Genomic DNA, 19,593 nt, shown 5'->3' with positions numbered 1-19,593 from the left:
AGGCGTACCTTTATGTCCTTTAATCGGGCTAAAGTGACGCGTGCTTCCGGCCCTTTTCACGGGAAAGATTACAATGGTGTGGCGTGTGGCGACGACAACTAGAGGATTCACAAAGCAGCAGCAGCAGCAGCACGTTTGTATGTGTAACTTACATCCGACCTTCTGACTGTGAATTGGTGCTGTACCGTGGATCTTCATTGAATAAGCTGCGTATGGAACGGGAATGTTAACTATTTGACATTCTTGTTCGTAGCATATCCCGCTCCTTCATCTCATGGATGAAGGAACCTATATGGGTTACATTTATCAACCACTTAAATTTCGGATGTAACATCTAGTAAAAACATTGTTTAACGACTGATACATTCAGTCAACAGCAAAAGATTGCAATCACTTAAATTTCGGATATTATTCAAAGCTTAATCATTGATCAACAACCAAACAACCACTTAAATTTCGGATGTTAACATGTTATATGCGTTACTACGCCTCTGATACTCTAGAATAAACGCGAGCAGATACCATGCAGCGTGCATGGACTAATTGTAATCGTGTGTTGTTTCCATGGAGTGCTACGAAAGAAAAAAGTTCTACCAAGAAAGAGTAAGCTTAGTGTAGGTGAGAAATGTAAGGTTATGGGAACCGTTGCATTTATTAGGATTTATTTAGTTAGTTATTAGTATTCACGCTTATAATCAGAAACATTTCACCTGTCTGTTCTCACAACTAATGTAGACCTGGTATGAATAGTTTTTTTATTTGTATCATCAAATGTCTGTGCTCTAAGCAGGCGTAGGTTATTGTGCTGTAGTCAGATTGGAAAATTCGTGAATAATTCTACTTGTGCCTTAACTATTATTCCTTATGCTCACAAGAATGTGTTCGTATGAGATTAACGTAAATATTGGTGGCAAAATTTATTCTCCACTTTCTTTCGTTTGATCAAGCGATCGTGCGACACTGCTCCTTCTTCAATACTTTGTGATCACGTTTAAGCACCAAACCTTCCAATAATCATTTCTCCTAGAAAGATTACTATTTCCAATGCCCACTGCGCTAGGAAGAACAGCACAAGTGGCTTCAGATGCTCATAGCGTATAGTAACATCCGCCCGTTTCTTTGCTCCACGTTCATGTTGAGCGCTAACGATGTGCAAAAGAAAGCAATTGAAACGTTCCCTTCGCCAGTGTATTTGCATGCCCGCTTCAAACACTCTCTGCTGGTATTTATGAAATCGTTTACGATAGAGTGAGTTAGTGCCGAACGCATAAAATGGGAGAATTTCAAGAATATTTTCGGGAAGTATGGTATACAGCATTCCATAACCCTCGATGCTGTCGGCAAAAAATTTCTCTGCAACCAAAACTTCTCGATTTTCCATCAGCGTAATACCATCGTAAAAGAATTTGTCTCCGTCGTGCGTTGCAACCATCCCGGCAAGTTTGTCCACGTAGTCGATATTGACGTTTTTGTAGTACACAGTGATGTTTCGATCACGCAAGTCTTCCACTGACACGGCGTCCGGTAAATGCGGTGTTTCGGTAAGGTACGATACCAGCTTTGCTTCGTACGCACACTTTAGCTGGAAGAAGAAAATGATCAACGCACTGGTTGCAATTTTTTCGCCATACTTTGTAAGGCGCAGTTTACGCTTTTCGAATCCAAACAGAGCCAAGGCGAGGATATTATTGGCGAACAGTGTCGGTGAGCATAGTTGAACAAGCTGGAACGCTACAAGGACGGAAAATATTACAGTCCAAGCAGAAAGTTGAAATGGTTTGAGCAGTATTTCCCACACAGTCAGCAAGCGTCCTCTCGGGGTTGCAATCGCAATCTGTGCCATGGTCGTACTGCTGACGGCGAATTTGTTATAATGCACCAAAAAAAAGCGATTCACGAAGAAATGTATTCGATCGTATCGAGATAAGCATAAGGATATCGTTTCACTGCGGTTGCATTGAAGTTGTACGAAGTTTGCTACGAATTGTTCGGTTTCCGCAAACAGAGTGAACAGCTTCATGTCCTCTCCCACCAGACTGTCGCAAACATTTATCGTGTAAAAATCTGCTACGTACGCAGCCGCGAAACGGTTGTACTGAATGGTTTTCACTCGATCGAAGAAAAGTTCGTTGAGTTTCGGGAATCCTGAGTGGGTCGTGATGCGCAACGGGAGATAGTGAAAGGTGAAAATTGCATCCTCGTTGATCGCGATCAATGCAAAGTAGAGAACATTTCTCGTCACAAAGTACGTCCCGATTTGCTGTGGCTGTGCTGCGTCACAACTACGATCGAAGAGTACAATCGTGGGACATTCGGGCGGTATGTTGGCAATCCACTGGTGGGTGTAAATATTGCCACCCAGCTCTTCCTGCTTTTCCCACATTATTATCACCATGTTGGGCTCTCGCCCGGTAGGCACGTAGTTTCCTTGATGGTTTGCTTGCAGGAGACCAGCATGCTGAGCGCTGAGCTTATGTGCTAAGCTTTTTAGCACCGTAGAATGGCTAGCGTTGTTGGAAAATTCAAGTAACCAGCAGTTAAACACTCCTAAATGTTCTTTCTGCACAGTGTACGTTAAATGGCTCAAGTAGGCTGTAATATCTTCCAGTCGATCGGCTTGCTGTACGGTTAAACAGAACATTGCGCTAAACGCAAAGCACATTGTTAAGGGCCAACGAGACATGTTGATCTTTGGTTGGCTCGAAACAGCTCACTAAGCTTAGAGACGATTGAAAAAAGGTGGTTATATAGAATTGTTTCGTTTTAAATTGATACTTTGATAATTATTGATGATTACAAATCGTGGGACTATGTGCGGTCAGTGAAACTAATCAATCTTGGCGTTGGTAATTATTTTCACTTAATTCTGTTATTTATTAATTTTAATAAATCAATTTCAATTTACGAACAACCGAAAGAAAAAGGGAATTAAAAAAGGTGCATAATAAATCACATTACATTAATCATATATCCTATCGCTGTGATCGGTGCATTTCATTTGTACAATTGTTTTTCATTTCATTACGATAAAACAATTGAAATGTTACTAAGCTATTTACCAGCACATTAAAATGGAAAAAATCTCATTTGATCATATTATTTCAAAAAAAGATAGTTCAGATACATATCGTTACAGGCGATTTGAAATTTTAAATTTAAATTAAGCGTTTTACTTAGGACCCGTTTACACAGTTCTCTTGCAGAGGCGAGTTGTGCACTCACTCACTTGCGTGAGAAAAACAATAGTCATCAATCTTTTTATTTCAACCACATTAGCGTGCAACAAAGTGTCCTCAGTTGGAATTTCCTGTTAAAAAGTAGCAAATTATTTAAAGTTTTCGTCTTGTTTCTCATGATATAAAGTGAGCACTGAATAATAGTGAAGTGAGCATCCTTCTCACCTCCACGTGCGGTTCGTGTAAACATAGCTTTACATCTTTTGCCGTGTGCCAGTGTGACCAGATTGTTTTCCTCGTTATCGGTAGGAAAGCCAAAAATTTATCGGTAGTTGTCGGTATAATCCTAATTCTGTTCAGCTCATGTTCTCTTCAGCTAATACGTGTGAGCGGGGGAGGGGGGGGGGGGAGGGAGTGTGTTCGCAGGGAAAATGAAAATGTTGAACAGTTGTGAATTTTGTCATTTTCTGCGGCACAAAAAGAGCCAAAACTCTGGAGAAAAATGCAGTCTTTGATTGTCTGTTGACAATTCATTCTTGGCATTTATGACTTCTTCAGCAATATTAAGCCAAATCTGTGATTTCCGGTAGGAGTCTTGAAAAATCGGTAGTTTCAGGGTGCTCGTCTGTGAATCGGTAGGCTAATCAAAAATCGGTAGGAATACAGATAAATCGGTAGTTCTGGTCACACTGCCGTGTGCAGTTGATACAGGGTTTGTATATTTTTGACCATCAGTTGGGTGTTCTATAAGTTTGGTAGAGAAACCCGTTTCGATTTGTTTTAAAACTTATTCCATCGAGTTTAATTGGCTGCCTTACGCATTGTTGCTGATATTTAGAGGTTAAATTAATGAACGTGTATTATTGACTATAGCTTAAAAAACGCCACATTTGAATATCGTGTGTAATCCAGCTGGCAAAATGTGCCCTTATACTAGTCCGACAAACCCTGCAAGCGAACGGACTGTGTGCACGAGTCTCCATGCTTGTTGTACGCCGTGCCATTTTCATTTGAATCGTCGTGTGAGCCGGTCCCGTATCGCTCTCTCCCGTCGAGTTTGGTGCTCGTGTGTTTGCTCGCGCGGTTTCAAATCGGCCGGTGGTTGTTTTGGTGTCTGCAGAGCAGTGACGCAGCCATTTGTGTTTGCGTGTGGAAACTCGCCAAGGGCTGCTGGTGCCGGATTTGTGCTGTGTCCTTTCGTGTGATATACGTATACCGCGTGTGTGGCTAGTGTTTGTGTGCGTGTACGCAGGTGTAAACAAAAAGTGTGGCTACCTAAACAAATGTTCGATCAACAGATAATAGAAACATAGCAGAATTGGTGAGAAAATCGTTGGGATAAAACCGGTGCGCAGTGAACGAGATTTACACAAACAATGTAAGGATAATTTCTTTAAAATGTTTTTTTAAACACTATAGATTTGATTAGCATGTTTTAGACGAAACAATTTAGTTTTATAAACAAAACTTAAATATTTACACATTTTCGGGTTTTTATATGTACTTCTGAAAAGAATCTTAACTGACGATGAAGTGAGTTTTTTTTTATTCTAAAATATACTTCTGTCGTTAGCTGACATATAACAAAAAAACTCGTATGCTTAGAAAGCGAATGGACGGTGATAAATAGAACAAAAAATGAAAGAGGAGAAAAAAACAGATTGCAACAGCAGAGGTGTAAACGCATTGCGTTTCGATGCCAGATCCTATCGAACGATTCCTCCGGCATTCCTTTTTGGTAGGTTCGGTCCAGATACCGATCGAAATTAGGCAATAAGATTACGTTTAGGAATTTCTATTCGTAGTCCGGTCGGGATTTTTTCTCGTGTTGGAAAAATGTGCCAGGTTGTACTGTAAAAGAAAGGGGCTTTGCATAATATGACCAATTAGTCTAAAGAGACATAAACTGGGGGAATATAAGATAGACATGTTTCGTACAATAAAACCAAAGAACTAATAACAAACGTCAGTGAATAGATGTTAAATATTTTACTATTGCAAAGGAAAATAAAATATCTTAAAATAAACGTTCTATTTCAATTCTTCGTTTAAATCCTTCAACTGAAATAGCGCTTCTGTCCAAGTTATAATTTCAATTCCACCATCTAAACTCCTTAAGCACGGATGTTTTACTGCAACAAAAGACGATTGCTAAATTCAATTTGCTCTTCTGAGCTCTTTCTGTTCAGCTCAAAGCAAACTCGCTGTCCTTTTTGGCTAATTACTTTTCACCGCAAGAGCAAGCCGTTCCGCTTTGCCGTGACCCGATCGCTGTAGAGAAAAGCATCAAACCGCAGAATGGGTAGCACAAATCAACCAAACTAGCCAAAGACCACAGTTGTCTCGCACAGGGTGGAATTTTAAATATTTAAAATCCTTCCCCCCTTTTCCAGTGCCAGTGCAGGGTCCACCACATCGTCCGCCGTTCCGATCTGATGGCATGAAGGAATGCACTTTTTGGCTGCGTTGCTTCCTGTGTAGCTTTGGATAATCCTTTTGGGAAATAGTTTCATTGGACGGTGAAGTATATCTCTTTTTTTTTGTATTTCTCGAATGTATCTGTCTGTGTGCCATGGTGGAAAAATATTAAATTTAGAAATTTATACACATGAAGAAGAAACGCTTAAGATGATCTTGGTTTAACTGAGATTGTTGAAATTGTATCCAATCTAGTAAAATGTTTTCTTTATAATCAAACCTTTAACATAATAAACTAAAGTTCAGTTGTACAGGGTTTAAAACATGAATAAAACACTCTTAGAATGGAAGAAGAATTCCGGCAAAACAGTGGGACACAATCTAATTCTTTTCGACCTCTCAGGGTCGTCTTTACTTTGCTTTACCGATGCTTCACACGAAAAACAAAAACACAACGAGAACGAAAATAAAAAAAACAGTGCATCTTCATTCATCTTTTTGAGCATGTTGCGGGTTCTTCAGCAATGTGGACAAACAGCCAAAAACATAAGTGGCAAGATGTGAAACCTTTAATGCTCTATCGCGGTATCGTCGCGGTCTGACTGCTGGCAAGTAAAAACCAACGGAAAGAGATTCGGCTAAAGTCATTTTTTCGCTCAATTAGTTCTCCAGAATAATGTATGAATTTAATTTGCTTTAAAATAGGTAACGCTTTTATTTTTCTTTTTACATCTTTTGTTTTTTTTTAATTTTTTTTATATGCTGTAGCTAACGTAGCATAAAAGTAGTTAACAGTTTACAGAACTTTCTTTAACACAGTTATAAAGATACGAAATACAGTTATAAAGATACAGTTATAAAGATACGAAATGTTTTTTTTTTCAATTAATAGCACGATCTGATCAGTCGCCAAATCTTTTATTTCAATACTACTTTTAACTGTTTGCTGCAATTGAACGGAAGATTTATTCTTCTAATTCATTCGTGATTTCTGATTCGATTTCATGCCGTCGTCAGAAAAATACAGGCGGGCATTGTTTGGTTTTACAGGTGCAAATAAAAGTTTAATCAACCGTCAAGCAAATAACGGACGGACTGCGAACAACACAAATCAAAGCTTTTTGAAGCATAAAGCCAGCATAAAGGCAAAAGTTAAATGAAACAATTTTTTGTTGTACTATATATAGTGCAAAAATAGATTGCCAAATGTTGATACAGTGCAGTTTGTTATGTTGAAAGTCGAAACCTTTTAGTTTTTTACTTCTTACGCAACAGTAAAATGTTTTTCCATCGCTTTTTTTATTTGTTCTTATTTTGATTGATGCAAAACATTGTTCAAGGTCCAATAACATATATTGGAACACAGAAACAAAAAATCGTCTTTGTTTTACACTATATTGATACTGAAATAGGAACGTATGGCATGTTTCGCTAGTACTAGTTTCGCATCATCAGTTCCCAAAATGTGTGCTGCATGCAATAAAATTGAATTGGTTATCTAACTCCCCTGCGGGGCGCAAAGACAAAAGAAGATGACAAAATTAATCAAAAAAAAAAACCCCGAAACAAACGCAAAAACAGCACACTATTTGCTGAATTTGAAACCAGGAACAAATTTGTTGCCAATGCGAGCCTCCAAACAAGAAGAAAAAGTGTACCAAACTGAAGAAGAAAAACATAACAAATTTAAATTGCAACGCGGCAAAGCCGAAAAAAATATGCGTTTGAGGCACAATTCCTACACACCGGTTGCCGATCGAGGGTGTTCCTTTTTGGTGGAGCTAATCAAAAGCTTCCGAACATGTGCTGGCTAGCCTTCCGGGGTGTTGCTCTTTGGCAAACGCTTAAAGGGCATTAGGTACCCGGGGGAAACGGCCGGCAAAGGGTGTGTTGAACGATTTCTTCGCCGTAAGCATATTTATTAAATTTGAGTTTTCGCTGTTTCAGTACATCATGATAGAAATGTTGCAATTTAATTATTATTTTTGTTGTTGGTTTTTTCTTATGATGAACAAATGTTTTTGTTCATGTTTCTTAGTTTTTTGTTGTTTTTTTTTTGTGTTGTTTATTTTTTATAGCTTTCCGTTGAGTGTTACTTCACAATTGAAGTCTTTCTTTTGCAATCGTATTTTTTACTTGTCTTATAGATGGAAATAAAGAAACTCAAAAATAAGCTATTTTTGGGAATTTTTGAAATTGATAATCACCTCAATTATTGCATTAAAAAGCAGGCAGAAAAAATGTGTGAAAAAAACCATAAAAAATGAAGTTTACCTTATTCCGAGCGTTATAGAAATAAAAACAGAATTTGTGGCATTTATTGGCGTTTTATCAAAACAGTGTAAAACAAAAGTATAAACATTTTTTTATATGTAAACCTAATATTTTTCGAGCTGGATTTTGATCTTTACTGTTCGAGAACAGAACTTAACAGCCAAGTGGTGTAGATGGTAACTGCGCCGCTCTTACACGACAGGATTGAGTATCAAATCCCATCCTGAACCGTACACGCGTATGAAGGATTTTCTATTTTGCTGCCGGTTACATAAAATAAAAAAGCCAAAAATATCAGACCAAGACCTCTCCTGAGATTGTAGTGCCAAAAAATAAAAAAAAGTATTTAAACATGATGGATTAGTACGAATAAAATCACTCTTTCTGGGTTGAAGTCTCAGTACAATGTCAGGTGGAGTTTCAACTGCGTTACTCGTTTAAATATCCACATTTTTGGGTAGAATTTTGGTTTTCCTTTTTCTATTGGTATGACGTACCATTTATACATGTTTCCACTTCGCTATGTGTGATGTACCGTACCATTTTGTGTGTGTGTGTCGATTTTGTCCCTTTACTGCCACATTTTGGACGAGTAACATGCTGTTCGAGTTTCGTTCCGAGAATTAATAACGTACATTCTTCACGGTCATCGCATCGTTGCGCATCAGTGTCGCCAAATTTTTAGTTTACGGCTCCAAGCATTGAAACGGTATGTCGTCATTGCTTTCCGAGTTCCGGCTGACGAAGAGCGAACGCCGTTTTCGCATAAGTTCTACTGAAGATGTGGAGCAAATGGGTGTAACATTGACAATACAACCACAAACGGGTTAGATGTCATAAATTGTTTGAATTTATTCTGTAAAGTGAACAATTTGTTTGTAAAGTGAGTATTCTGTTTTTTTTTGTTCATCGAACATATGTTATGTCAACGGTGTGTCTCACCGGTTCGTTGTCCATGGAGCAATTTATTTCTGTTTCGACGACAAAACATGTCAATCTGGATGAACATATTGTTTTTTATTATTCATTGCCTTACCGACCTGTTTTATTGTATAAAATGGTGTAAAATGTTGTTACTCCCAAATATTAAAATATATTTTAATGTCTACTTTTCTGAAATCAAAGCTTGTAGTCCTTGCAAACAATTTACGTCATGAAAATTCTGCTATGGTCTGCTTTGGTTTGTGCCATACTATAAGGTTAGAAAGATTCTATAACAAACGCAAACTACTTGTAAACATTTATTCAATGATAGCTTTAACCTCAGAACAACATATACCTCAGATAAAAATAAATAAGAAATAAAATCTGAAGAGTAATTTGTAATAAGTAAGAAAAATTTTGAATTTATCTTAGAACAATTTTAGAACAATGAAACTTAGAACAATTTTGTGCAATGTTCAATATGTGGTTAAGGTCTGTATAGACGTTTAATAAGTTTGTAAATTCGTATGTTATAAAAATGGTCATTTGTTGGTATAGGATACAGTTTATTTTCTATTTTCACCACACAATTTAAGTTTAAGTTCCCAATTTCTCATTTTTCCCATTTTCCCATGGAAGATTTATGAAATTTAGTACTTTGTCTTGAGACCATTGTTTCAGTTGCTTGATAAAAGATAAATGATAAATGACAAATGATAAATATTTTTTTTATTTTATTTGTTGGTAAAGATCTTCATTATGATCATTAGTGACGCATAAGTATGATTCAGAATCGTGGAAGTGAATGATGCTAAATTTCTATTATAAAATTCTCATTAATCTTTGGACATTATTTCAAAGTAGTCAAAGATTTATTAATTTCAGAACTTTTATGATTCTCCAAATATTAGTGAGTTAGATCCAGATTCATGTAAGACTAATGATAGTCATGAAGATCTCCTTGAAGCTTGCTAAAGTAATGTAAATTAATTTGATCGCCTTAATTTGTATATTTAAATACTTGCGATATTCCACAAATTTACAAACGTTTAATTGCAAAATCTTAAAAAAAATGCGTAAAATCATGAATATTTTAAAAGTCGACTGATGACTTGAAAGACAGTTCACAGAAAGTCATCTCTGAACGACTCTAAATGTACCAAAAACGATCATGATCTTGCACGTTGACTGATTCTCGTACCCTAATTCCTGTTTGACAGCCCACCAAAAAAGCACCACCGATGTTATCCATTTCTACGTGCCTGCAAGACACGTGGTCTTGTGATAACATTTACATTTTCCGTGGTTTCTCCGCCAATCGTCGAGTTCAATGTATTTGCACAATTTTTTGCTTATAGTTTTTTTTTTCGCTTCAAGCCTCACCATTAACCATTATGATGTCCCAAGATGCTATCGGGCATTGATAAGTTGATAGCGCATAGTGCGTAACAAAACGGCAACAAAGATGAACGGTTGTGTGTATAAACGGTGTTTCCTTCGCTTTTTCTTGCTCTTGCTTTTGCGTTTCCCCGTTTGGTGGGGGGATTTTTTTTTCTCTCGACAACCGCTCAAAAAAGCATGCAAAATTCTGTGCACGGACTGGCCAGCTTTTCGGTGCAACCACCAGCATTTGCTTGAGCCTTCCATAAAGAATTCTTCCATAAATGGAATAAATGAACACGAGAACGCTTTAATCAGTTGGGAGTTGTTGTATTTTCTGTATTTTGTTTTGTTTTACATTACATTTCCCCCCTCATGCGGGAAACATGATGCGCATGCGATGGCGCCAGCTGCTGAATGTTGCTGATGCTGCCGCCGGCTGTCAGCGAACCGATCGTACCGGCCATCGATTGGCAGCATTAGTTTTTTGGGCCCGCAATTGCGCCAGGAACGCGTCTTTCACGGGGCAAAAACTGCCGGTGGTTGGTTTCGATTTCGAAGGAATTTGGAAAAGTGTGTACATGATAGCTCAGGTCTCTGTGTGTGTGTGAAGCTGTAGAGCATTTTCTGAAATTCTGCTTTCTGCGTCTTGGCGCGCACGGAACCGGTTTACGGTAAGACCTTACCTCAGGTCGGCAACGGATGGTGCGCGTCGGGAGAATGAGTATGAAAACCATCTCCAGCTCATTAAACAAGTTCTTGGCGGGTTTTTGAGGTCGTATCATCGTAGAGCAATGAGGGCAACACGACAACCACAGGGAGTAGTACTTGGTGAATTCTGTAGCTTTTTATTTTGGTTTTGTTTTCTGTACCACAATATCAATTCTTTCCGCTTGCCCCAAAACGATTGCCGGGCAGATCTTCTTTCATTTAGCCGTGTAACTTTTTTTTTTTGTTGACAGCCGCTTCATGCGGCACCAGAAGAAATGTGGCTTCAGCGCAAATCGTACGTCAACGTCCTTGCACGCATGAGGAATCTCGTGGCATGCGTCGGTGGATGCAATAAATTATCTCCAGACACCGCCGTAAGGGACGATTGTGCTTTTGGTGCATATGTTTTGGTGGGCCCGGTTCGTAAGCGAAGGGCCCATCGTCGTGATCGCGAAGGAAAACCCCTTGACACGAACGCTACATCCGACCGTTGTCATCATCATCTTCATTGGTTCAGCATCGCCTGCGCCTCGGTGCAGATAGCGCTCACTCACTCACGAATATGCAAAAATGGGCAACAGGGAAAGGAAAATTCGAATGCACTGCACGATCGGTGTCGAGATGTGAAGCCAGTCGTACCCATCCGATCCGGATGCAGAAGAGAAAAACGCCAAGACGCCAAGTCGATGTTTTCGGTACGGTTAATGTATTCCAGCGGTACGAACCATTGGGGTTGGTTTTATTTTTGCTTCACATCTTCCCTGCCAGCTACATCGATTTTGTAGCTGCATTGAGTGCACTTTTTTCACGCTGTTGTTGTTTAATGTACGGTATTACTTGTACAATCCGGCTCGTTCTCTGCGTGTTCTTGATCATCGCTCGGTTTCCGTTTCCCGCCGGCGAGTCCTTGCGCTTGGTTTCGGGTTTGATAGTCTTCGATCCTTTGAATATATTGGCGCAGGTTTGGCTAGCTGGCGCTCGGCTATTGGTGGTGAGAGCTGTAGGAAGTGAATGAGAGAAAAAAGTACAAACAACCAAACCTGACTTCCAAAAACCGGACCCATTCGTACCGGGCTATACAGCTGCAGCTGCTTCCTGCTGTTGCATTATTTATGTGTTTTCCCCGGTTCACATTTCGTGAGGTGTGCGGCAAGAAATGCAGCCAAAGATTAGATAAGGGTAGTTGGTCGGGGTATTGCCTTACGTTTGCACAGTTCAAAATGACCACCGAAAAGCTGGAAACACTTTTTCGCAATTTAAACGTTTGTAAAGATACGCGACACTATTTTGTACAGCATACGATGAGGTGTTGCGTTTCTATCAAGTTCAGCAGTGCCGTTGTCGCTCTTGATCTCGTAGACGCCGGTACTCGTGTGCATGACTCATTTTTCGGTACAGTTTTTTATGATAAATTATCTTACCAGCTGTCCAGATCTCGCGTATTTTACACGATGGAGCCATACAAAAAGGAAGAAACCCGGTAGACAGACAGACAGTGAAAATCGTGTTTGAATAACTGCACGGAGCAAATCCTGAGGGCAAACAGTACCATTTTCCTGATATGCTCTCCGCAAACAGTGGTGTTGATGAAAAATGAACTATCGTCATGCTAAAGTTGAACACGGAGAGAGAAAAAAAACCACCAAAACGAAGGGAACCATAAATGCAACGAAACATCACCAAACAGATAGGACGGTATTTCTTTGTCTGGGTGGAAATTTGGTGGAAAATGTTTGAGTTCTGGCATGGTGAAGTAACATGATGAAGAAGTAGCGTTCGATCACGTGTTTTTCGCACGGATCAGAAATTCTACTATCAGCTTGAGACATTGACACGTGAAAAAGTGGTCACTGCTAGAAGTTTATTGCTTCGTATCGAGTTCGGCTACAATTCTGCACACAGTGATCCAAAACTGGGATAAAAATGATGTGTTTGTCTCTTAGATATAAGTACTCGAACTGTTTTTATACTTAACAAGATACATTTAAGAGAAGTTTTCCAAAAAAGAAGATCTTAAACTTCGTAGTTTTGAAGCAATAAAATATCAAAGCATCAAAGTAAGACATAAATTATCAAAAATGTGTGCAATCTGACAAATGAAAGTAACGATTATATTTCCTAGAATACAGAAACGTTTTCGGAAAGGAAATTAAAACCCAATTAAATTGCAAGTACTTATTATTTTGAGATACATTTCTATGTTTGAAATTTGCCAAGAAGTATAGTCAAGTACATTTTTGTGTTCCTTAATATTTCATTTTTATAGTAGCTAATAAAAAAGTTTCCCTAAATATAATAGCATTGCCCTTTGCGTAATTTTAGAAGTTACAAAAGTTCTAGGAAGTTTTATTTTAGCATATTTACTACTCGAATCAAAGAGACGTATTATTTTAGATTAAAAATTTGATAAACTAATAAATTAGATTGAAAATGTCATACTATATCGAAAATAAATAAATATAATTAATACATATTTCAATCATACAAAAACTACAATAATACATGCTCTTGTTTCACTTGTTTATACATTATCAAACATTATTACATTTAATTTTACATACAAATTGTTCTTGATAAAATTTAAAATTCGTTGAAGAATGTTTTTAAACCTATTTCAAAACGTATTTAATATTAGTTGACGAATGTTTTAAACCTTATTTAAAACGTATTTAGAAAGATTTTGTAACTCCGTATTTTCATCTCGGAATTTTTATAGACATCTTGTACTATTGATAAATTCTAGTTATTTATTCATAATTATTACTTTCTAAGTGAAGTTCAAGTTGTTGTTATTCTATTTTATTAAAAATTATCCAATTCTTTACGTTTGCAACTCGGAATCTCTTGTACACGTCAGACCGGGTAGAAGTCGAATAAGGTAAAGTAGACAACTTATTTGCTGTTGCGTCTGTGCCGTTCGAGCCGACAGGTGCACCGCAACTCTTAACGCAAAATGGCAACTCTTACGCGTTGCGTTCCATCTCCGCCGTGGAATGTGCAAATGTGTCTGACAACAGTGTGTATGTGCTGCTGTGCGGTAGGTGGCTTTCATACACATTTTTCACGTTTTCCATCCAAGTTTTCCATATCGCCGCTTCCAGCCGTTGTTTATTTTTGCACAGACTCACGCAATCTGCAGTGTTTCCGTGCGATGGGGCTGCCCCGTCAGATAGACAGATTTTACCATAAACGACATTACAGTATAAAAGGAACCTGGCCCTGGACGTCTGGATGCTGTCACACACGCGCAAGGCGTGCAAGCATTGGATCGCTATTTTCTCCCATCTCGGTTTTCTCGAGCGCGTTGGGTGGGTTCTGCGAGGTTTTTGATGTTGGCTGTGGACGGGCCAGTCTCGTATCCGTTGGCTTTGTGGCTCACCAACAGTAACATGCAGCACCTATCGACGGAATTATCGTGATGGTGGTGTCTATCAGCGAAGGTCAGGTATGTTTGGAACTGAACGGACAAAAAAAAGAAAGAAAACTTACGCATATATTACGCCGTACGCAAAAAAAAAACAACTCGTTGCAGATCATGCTGATAGCTATAGTTTGTCTATTCTCCTTCGGAGAGCGTTCAATGTTTTATTTTTATTTAAAGTTGTGATCAATCGATCGTTGTCCGTTCATTGATCGATTGATACATACGTTTGGGCTGGAATCGAATCGCAAATAAAAAAGACACCAGATCGTGCATGGTTATACGAAGCAATTAGCACGATCCATTGCGTGCTGGGTTACGTCTAGCCACGAGAAGATCGTGGTTCGTTCTAGCGCACTACCATTAGCATTGACGAGGTTCTAAAATCAGCTCACACTCTTAGCTTACGAGTCGGTGCATTTGACTACATTGGCTAAAACAAAAACAAAAAAAAACTCTCTCCCGCCTGTTTCACTACTTCTCACCTCACCCAATTGTATGTGTTAAGTGGTCATAAATTTGGATCAACATCTTCGTCTCCCGTTAGGGGTTCGTTTTCGTCAGGGAGAACGTGCACACGTCCTTGAAGGATGGGTTGTGTGCATTGATGCAAACCACCCAACCGGTATGTAGCACTGGTGTCGGAATGCATTAGGTTTGCGCGTCGCCGCCACCCGAGAACGGAAAGATTGCGGTTTTTGCTTATTGCTGCAAATCTCGTCTGTCGAGCAAAAAGAAAAAAAAAACCCCACGGCACGTGATTGTAGCCCCGCTTTGGCTGGTGCTCATTTTTCACTGAGCTTTGCACTGTGCAAGGCAAACAGTTTTATTTCGCTACGAAGCCCTGGGATGAATCATAAATCAGTTTATCATGAACAGGGAAATAAAGAGACAAGAAATGTTATTATCATAACTAGCGCACTGAAAGTGCAAATTAAAATTATTTAATTTCATATATAATTGTAACGTGTGACGTGTAGCGCAAGTAAAACAAAATTTGCACGTTCTGCTTCGGGACAAGAAGGTGTTTTTTTAGCAACTTAATTTTTACATTCTCACGTCTCGTCCATAATGAGTTGAAAGGGATCATTCAACTATTACGTAATACTGGAAGAGGAAAGGAGGGTTAATATTATGATCATCCTATAAAAAACTTCCAGGAACGATTCTTCGAAACCAAGAACGCATCAGCCGACATATAAAAAAGCTCATTTTTGTAGCATTGTTTTTGTAGGCTCACCAAGGCACCCAAGGGACATATATTTATGTTATGCGCTGTATTACCTCTTAGTAATGGTTTCTATATTTTTTAAGTGTAAAGTGACTTTTTTATGAATGTTATTCTGATCACTCTGATAAAGAAATCACTCAGATACGATCGTTTAACATAACACCAGATCAAAAGTATCGAGCAGTTCCATTACCATGACAAGAATTGTCAAATACCTTTTTTGTGACCTTTTTTGTTAGTTGGATGAGTGTTGAGGGTGTTAGGCTTAATTTTACGGCAATACTAGAGCGGGGTAACGCTCCCTGCGTTACGTTTTGTTACGATAGGGAGGGAGGGAGTGAGAGGCGAAAAGGGGGAGCATTCAAAAATTAACAATTTTTGCGTTACGTAGTAGTTGATTCATCCAAAATCACGAGCAGTAAGGGATGATCACCTATCGTTGGTTGGTTTAGACAGGGGATGCGAAATCGACACCAATCGATCGGTCGTGTCTGACGTCAGTTTCGCGGAGGTGATATGCAAATAGATGCTTGTTGATATTTAGTCACTTCTTTGGCCTTAGCTTAGTGAGTTTCAGCGAGGAAGTACATATATTCTGTAACCGTCGTACGCGCTTAAGTAATGGTAAAGTAAACACACCGGGTTCCTTGGTGATGAGTTCATGTGCCGGGAAGCAACACTAAGGTACTGTTTGTTTTTCGTCGCATCGTGTTTCGCAACGTGTGGAACCGTTTTGGGACGTTAGAAAGAAAGAAAAAAAACTATCAAACGGGAAGAAAGGATTTTTCCCTTAATCACAAACATTTACTAAAAGTATATTGGAGCTAAAATTCTTTTACTATTTCTCGTCCATTGTTCAATGTTGCTCGTAAAATGTTCGATAGTAGCTATATTCACCATGGAATGGAATGTCGAGCGAAATACTTTACCATACTTTATTACCCGCCCCACCCCCTATCGCCAAAAACAGCGAAACCGCAAAAACCTTCACCTGTAAGATAATTTAACATGCACAAACTTTAATGCTCCGTCCAGCATTACGTCGACAGTCTACTCGTCGGGATTTTGTGTGCGCGGAAAGACCGGTAAAGAATAAATTATTTATTCACGCGTGTGGGCATGAAGAATGCTGCAACAGAGACCCGACGTCGAACCCGAACTGCTCTGGAGGTGTTAAAGTTTTTGTAACCGGATAACGGCTGTAGTACGCCGTCGCTTAGCTCGCACGATGAGACATTCCTTTAACTGGGTGGGTTTTACATAATTTCTATGCCTTAGTGCTGAGGTTAAAACTGATAGGAGGAGGTTAAACTTACTCTACATACAGGATGAATCCTCCATCCGCCATCATACGGTTTCATTATACGTAGGAAGTTAGTCGTTGCTATGATAGGTAGAATATACGAAGAGCTTACCAAAATCGCCTCAGATGTAAATGTCCTAGCTGTGTATCGATGTCAGAACATATATCCTGTCGTGTTTTCCAACATTTGCTCGTGTTTTAGGACATAAGGCAAGAACAAAGTTCTCTTCGCAGAAGGGCATCCCCGAGGGGTTCACTACCCCACTATGGCGGTACGTGAACCGGCTGTCCATCATCGCAAAAACCGAACGGCCAAAAGCAGTGCCAAAAATGCGGAAAAGCACCGATTTGTCGTCGATGCGAAACTTCTCATACCGTAATTAGTTTATGAATATTTATTGGCACTTACAGTGATTTTATGCCAACTCCCGCTTGCTAATGCTCCCCGTGCAGGTGTGGAGTGGAGTGTTTGACTGAAGTCTCGCGAGGTATTTCATTGTTTAATCAAACTGGCCGTTACGTGTCCCACAACAGGACGAAAGGGCAAAAATTGGAGTTGAAATGTCCTGTTCTTGGTGTTTGGTGTGCCGATCGAATGGGTCATGTGTCGCGTGCCTTCTCAACAGGGTGTGAGAACCGAACAGCTCGTTACGTTAAATGACATTCCAGGCAGGAGAGACTTAGCAATTCCCCAATCGAATGAATTCTACCAACTGGCCCCGATGCTTATTAAGTAAGGTCAACAGTTTTCTTCTGTTCAGCTAGCTGTTCCATTTACAGTGAACCAATCCTTCAGAGCAATCGGTTTGTGTTTGTGTGTGCCAGTCCGGATGAATATGCTTTATCGGCTAATTCCATACCATTATTTTCTCACATTCGCCTGTGTGTGGCAGGTTGGTTACGGTGGTGGAGTGTCATAAACTTTATCGCTCACCTTAATCTCCGCTTCTGTGGGATAGGTTTTGATTATAGCCGCGCTGTGGAAACGACACCTCGAGCGACACTTAAATCCAACCACAATGTGAATGTTTTTTATGACTTAATGAATCGGTTGGTGGGTATGAACTGCGCGACACTTTTCCCCTCCCCAAAATAGAAAGTGGCGTGCCACGTGTCACGGCTTGCCAGGGTGTAGTTATGCTACCACTAGCGTTACTAGCGCTGGTGACCTGTTGTCGTTTGTAAGAGGTTTGTTTGTAATTCCCGGGTTTTGATTGTCAGAGAGAAATCGTACAAAATTGCATGTAATTTAATCGTTACTTGAGACGAAGATAATATTGCTTTTAAATTTAGGTTTGCGTGGACCTGTTTGGCACGATGCAAGATGAGCCGCAAAACATTTAGGCTATTTTCGTTGATTTAAGAATAAAACATAAGTATCTGAGCAATTTAATTCGTCATTAAATGGAAAGCCTAAAGATGAGTTCTATATTTATACAGTTTTAGTAAAAAAAACATGTTTGTTTGAAGTATATTGGAAAAGAGTATTAAAATATTAGAAATGAATACACAATGGCCATGCAATCGAGTCTTAATTGTAAATAATTTAATGGAAAATTAAAAAAGTCAATTTGCAAAAAAAAAATAATCAAATACATTGTATATTGACTGAGCTGGTTGGAAGTCGATTAGTGGCAAACCGGGTGCGCATCGAAGCTTTGTCAAACATTTCATCTGTTTATTTTCCGACCCGACAGCTCGATTAATAGCGCAACGAATGTGGGTGGTGTTCGATTAGCGGCTGGTTTGGTGAAATGGTTCCAGCCTGTACAATCATATCGTACACAGAACGAAAACGGTAACACTAATGGATCCATTTTTCGGAAACGTTTCGTTCGTGTGCGCAAATGGTTTGCACGTTTGCACGAATGAGGATAATTTTAGCTAAAAACTTCGGATGATGTTATCCGTCGATGGTTTTATTTTATTAGAGAAAATGCAACAAAACTGTTTGCGAGATAATGCAGAAAATAGTAGGTTGTAAATAATCGTTGAGTTGATGCCTGATTTGCAGATCCCATGCCTGCACCGAATCTGATACAACCGCCAATCTAGTCCATCTCGTTACCGCACGAGATTGGATTTGTTGAAAAGTCTTCCGATACAAATTATCCGGTCTGGTTTCACCCCGGCCCGAAGTGAATGAAACCTGTTGGCGCATTACATGTTGCTGTCAAGGGTTGATAACGACACTTACATCTAATGTCGGTGGTGCAATGAAGATAACCACAGCCACAGAAATGGACAGCTCCGGTCCCCGCGATCGAGACAGCTACCTTCGAGTGGCAACTCGATCGCAACGAACCGACACGACACGACACGGTGAACGGGGGTTTTTGCATCGACGGTGTGCCGATGTCAAGGCGGTACGATTTTTATGCCGGAGCAGAACGACCGGTTTGCCGGTTCGATCTCAACCCATTTGGCACCTGCACTGCACTGGCTGCCTTTTGACAGATGGATATCTGATGCCCTTTTTGCAGCCCGTTGCGGCCGGTTGCATGTACCCCAGCCGGTTTGGTTGCCGGTTGATCGGTTGCAACCGCCGACGATGGTTTATTTTAGCGCGTTCCGTAAATTTTGCAACTACCCACTTGGTGTTTGCGAAACGGGACAGGTGAGATCGCGTACGGTTTATCGTAGCAAAACGAGGATTAGATGTTTTGCTTGCTGGTGCAAACAGTTCGTACTTGGTTTGTTCAGCTAATCCGATTCGTCACTCCGTACGAAGATGTGGTATGCATTTCATGTGGCG

The 19,593-nt window shown here is 39.6% G+C and overlaps 2 protein-coding genes across 3 annotated transcripts in view; one reads left to right on the top strand and one right to left on the bottom strand.

The window, feature by feature from the left end:
- Window positions 1–661: 661 nt before the first annotated feature.
- On the bottom strand, window positions 662–3,405 carry LOC125775067 (uncharacterized). The gene has a single exon (XM_049445537.1). It carries the CDS (start codon window positions 2,681–2,683, stop codon window positions 992–994), a length of 1,692 nt encoding a protein of 563 aa, XP_049301494.1. The 5' UTR covers window positions 2,684–3,405; the 3' UTR covers window positions 662–991.
- Window positions 3,406–4,147: 742 nt separating this feature from the next.
- LOC125775051 (extracellular sulfatase SULF-1 homolog) overlaps window positions 4,148–19,593 on the top strand; it is a 49,377-nt gene continuing 33,931 nt past the window's right edge. The window contains exon 1 of one of the 2 annotated variants that reach the window (XM_049445501.1): window positions 4,148–4,554. The gene's annotated coding sequence lies outside the window, so the exon portion shown is untranslated. The remainder of the gene's footprint in view (window positions 4,555–19,593) is intronic. The other variant, XM_049445500.1, reaches the window with a different exon arrangement.

Source organism: Anopheles funestus, chromosome 2RL (assembly GCF_943734845.2).
Source record: "Anopheles funestus chromosome 2RL, idAnoFuneDA-416_04, whole genome shotgun sequence".
Classification (NCBI taxonomy): Eukaryota; Metazoa; Arthropoda; class Insecta; order Diptera; family Culicidae; genus Anopheles; species Anopheles funestus.
The sequence above is the reverse complement of the archived record's forward strand: the minus strand, read 5'-3'. Positions and strand labels throughout refer to the sequence as shown.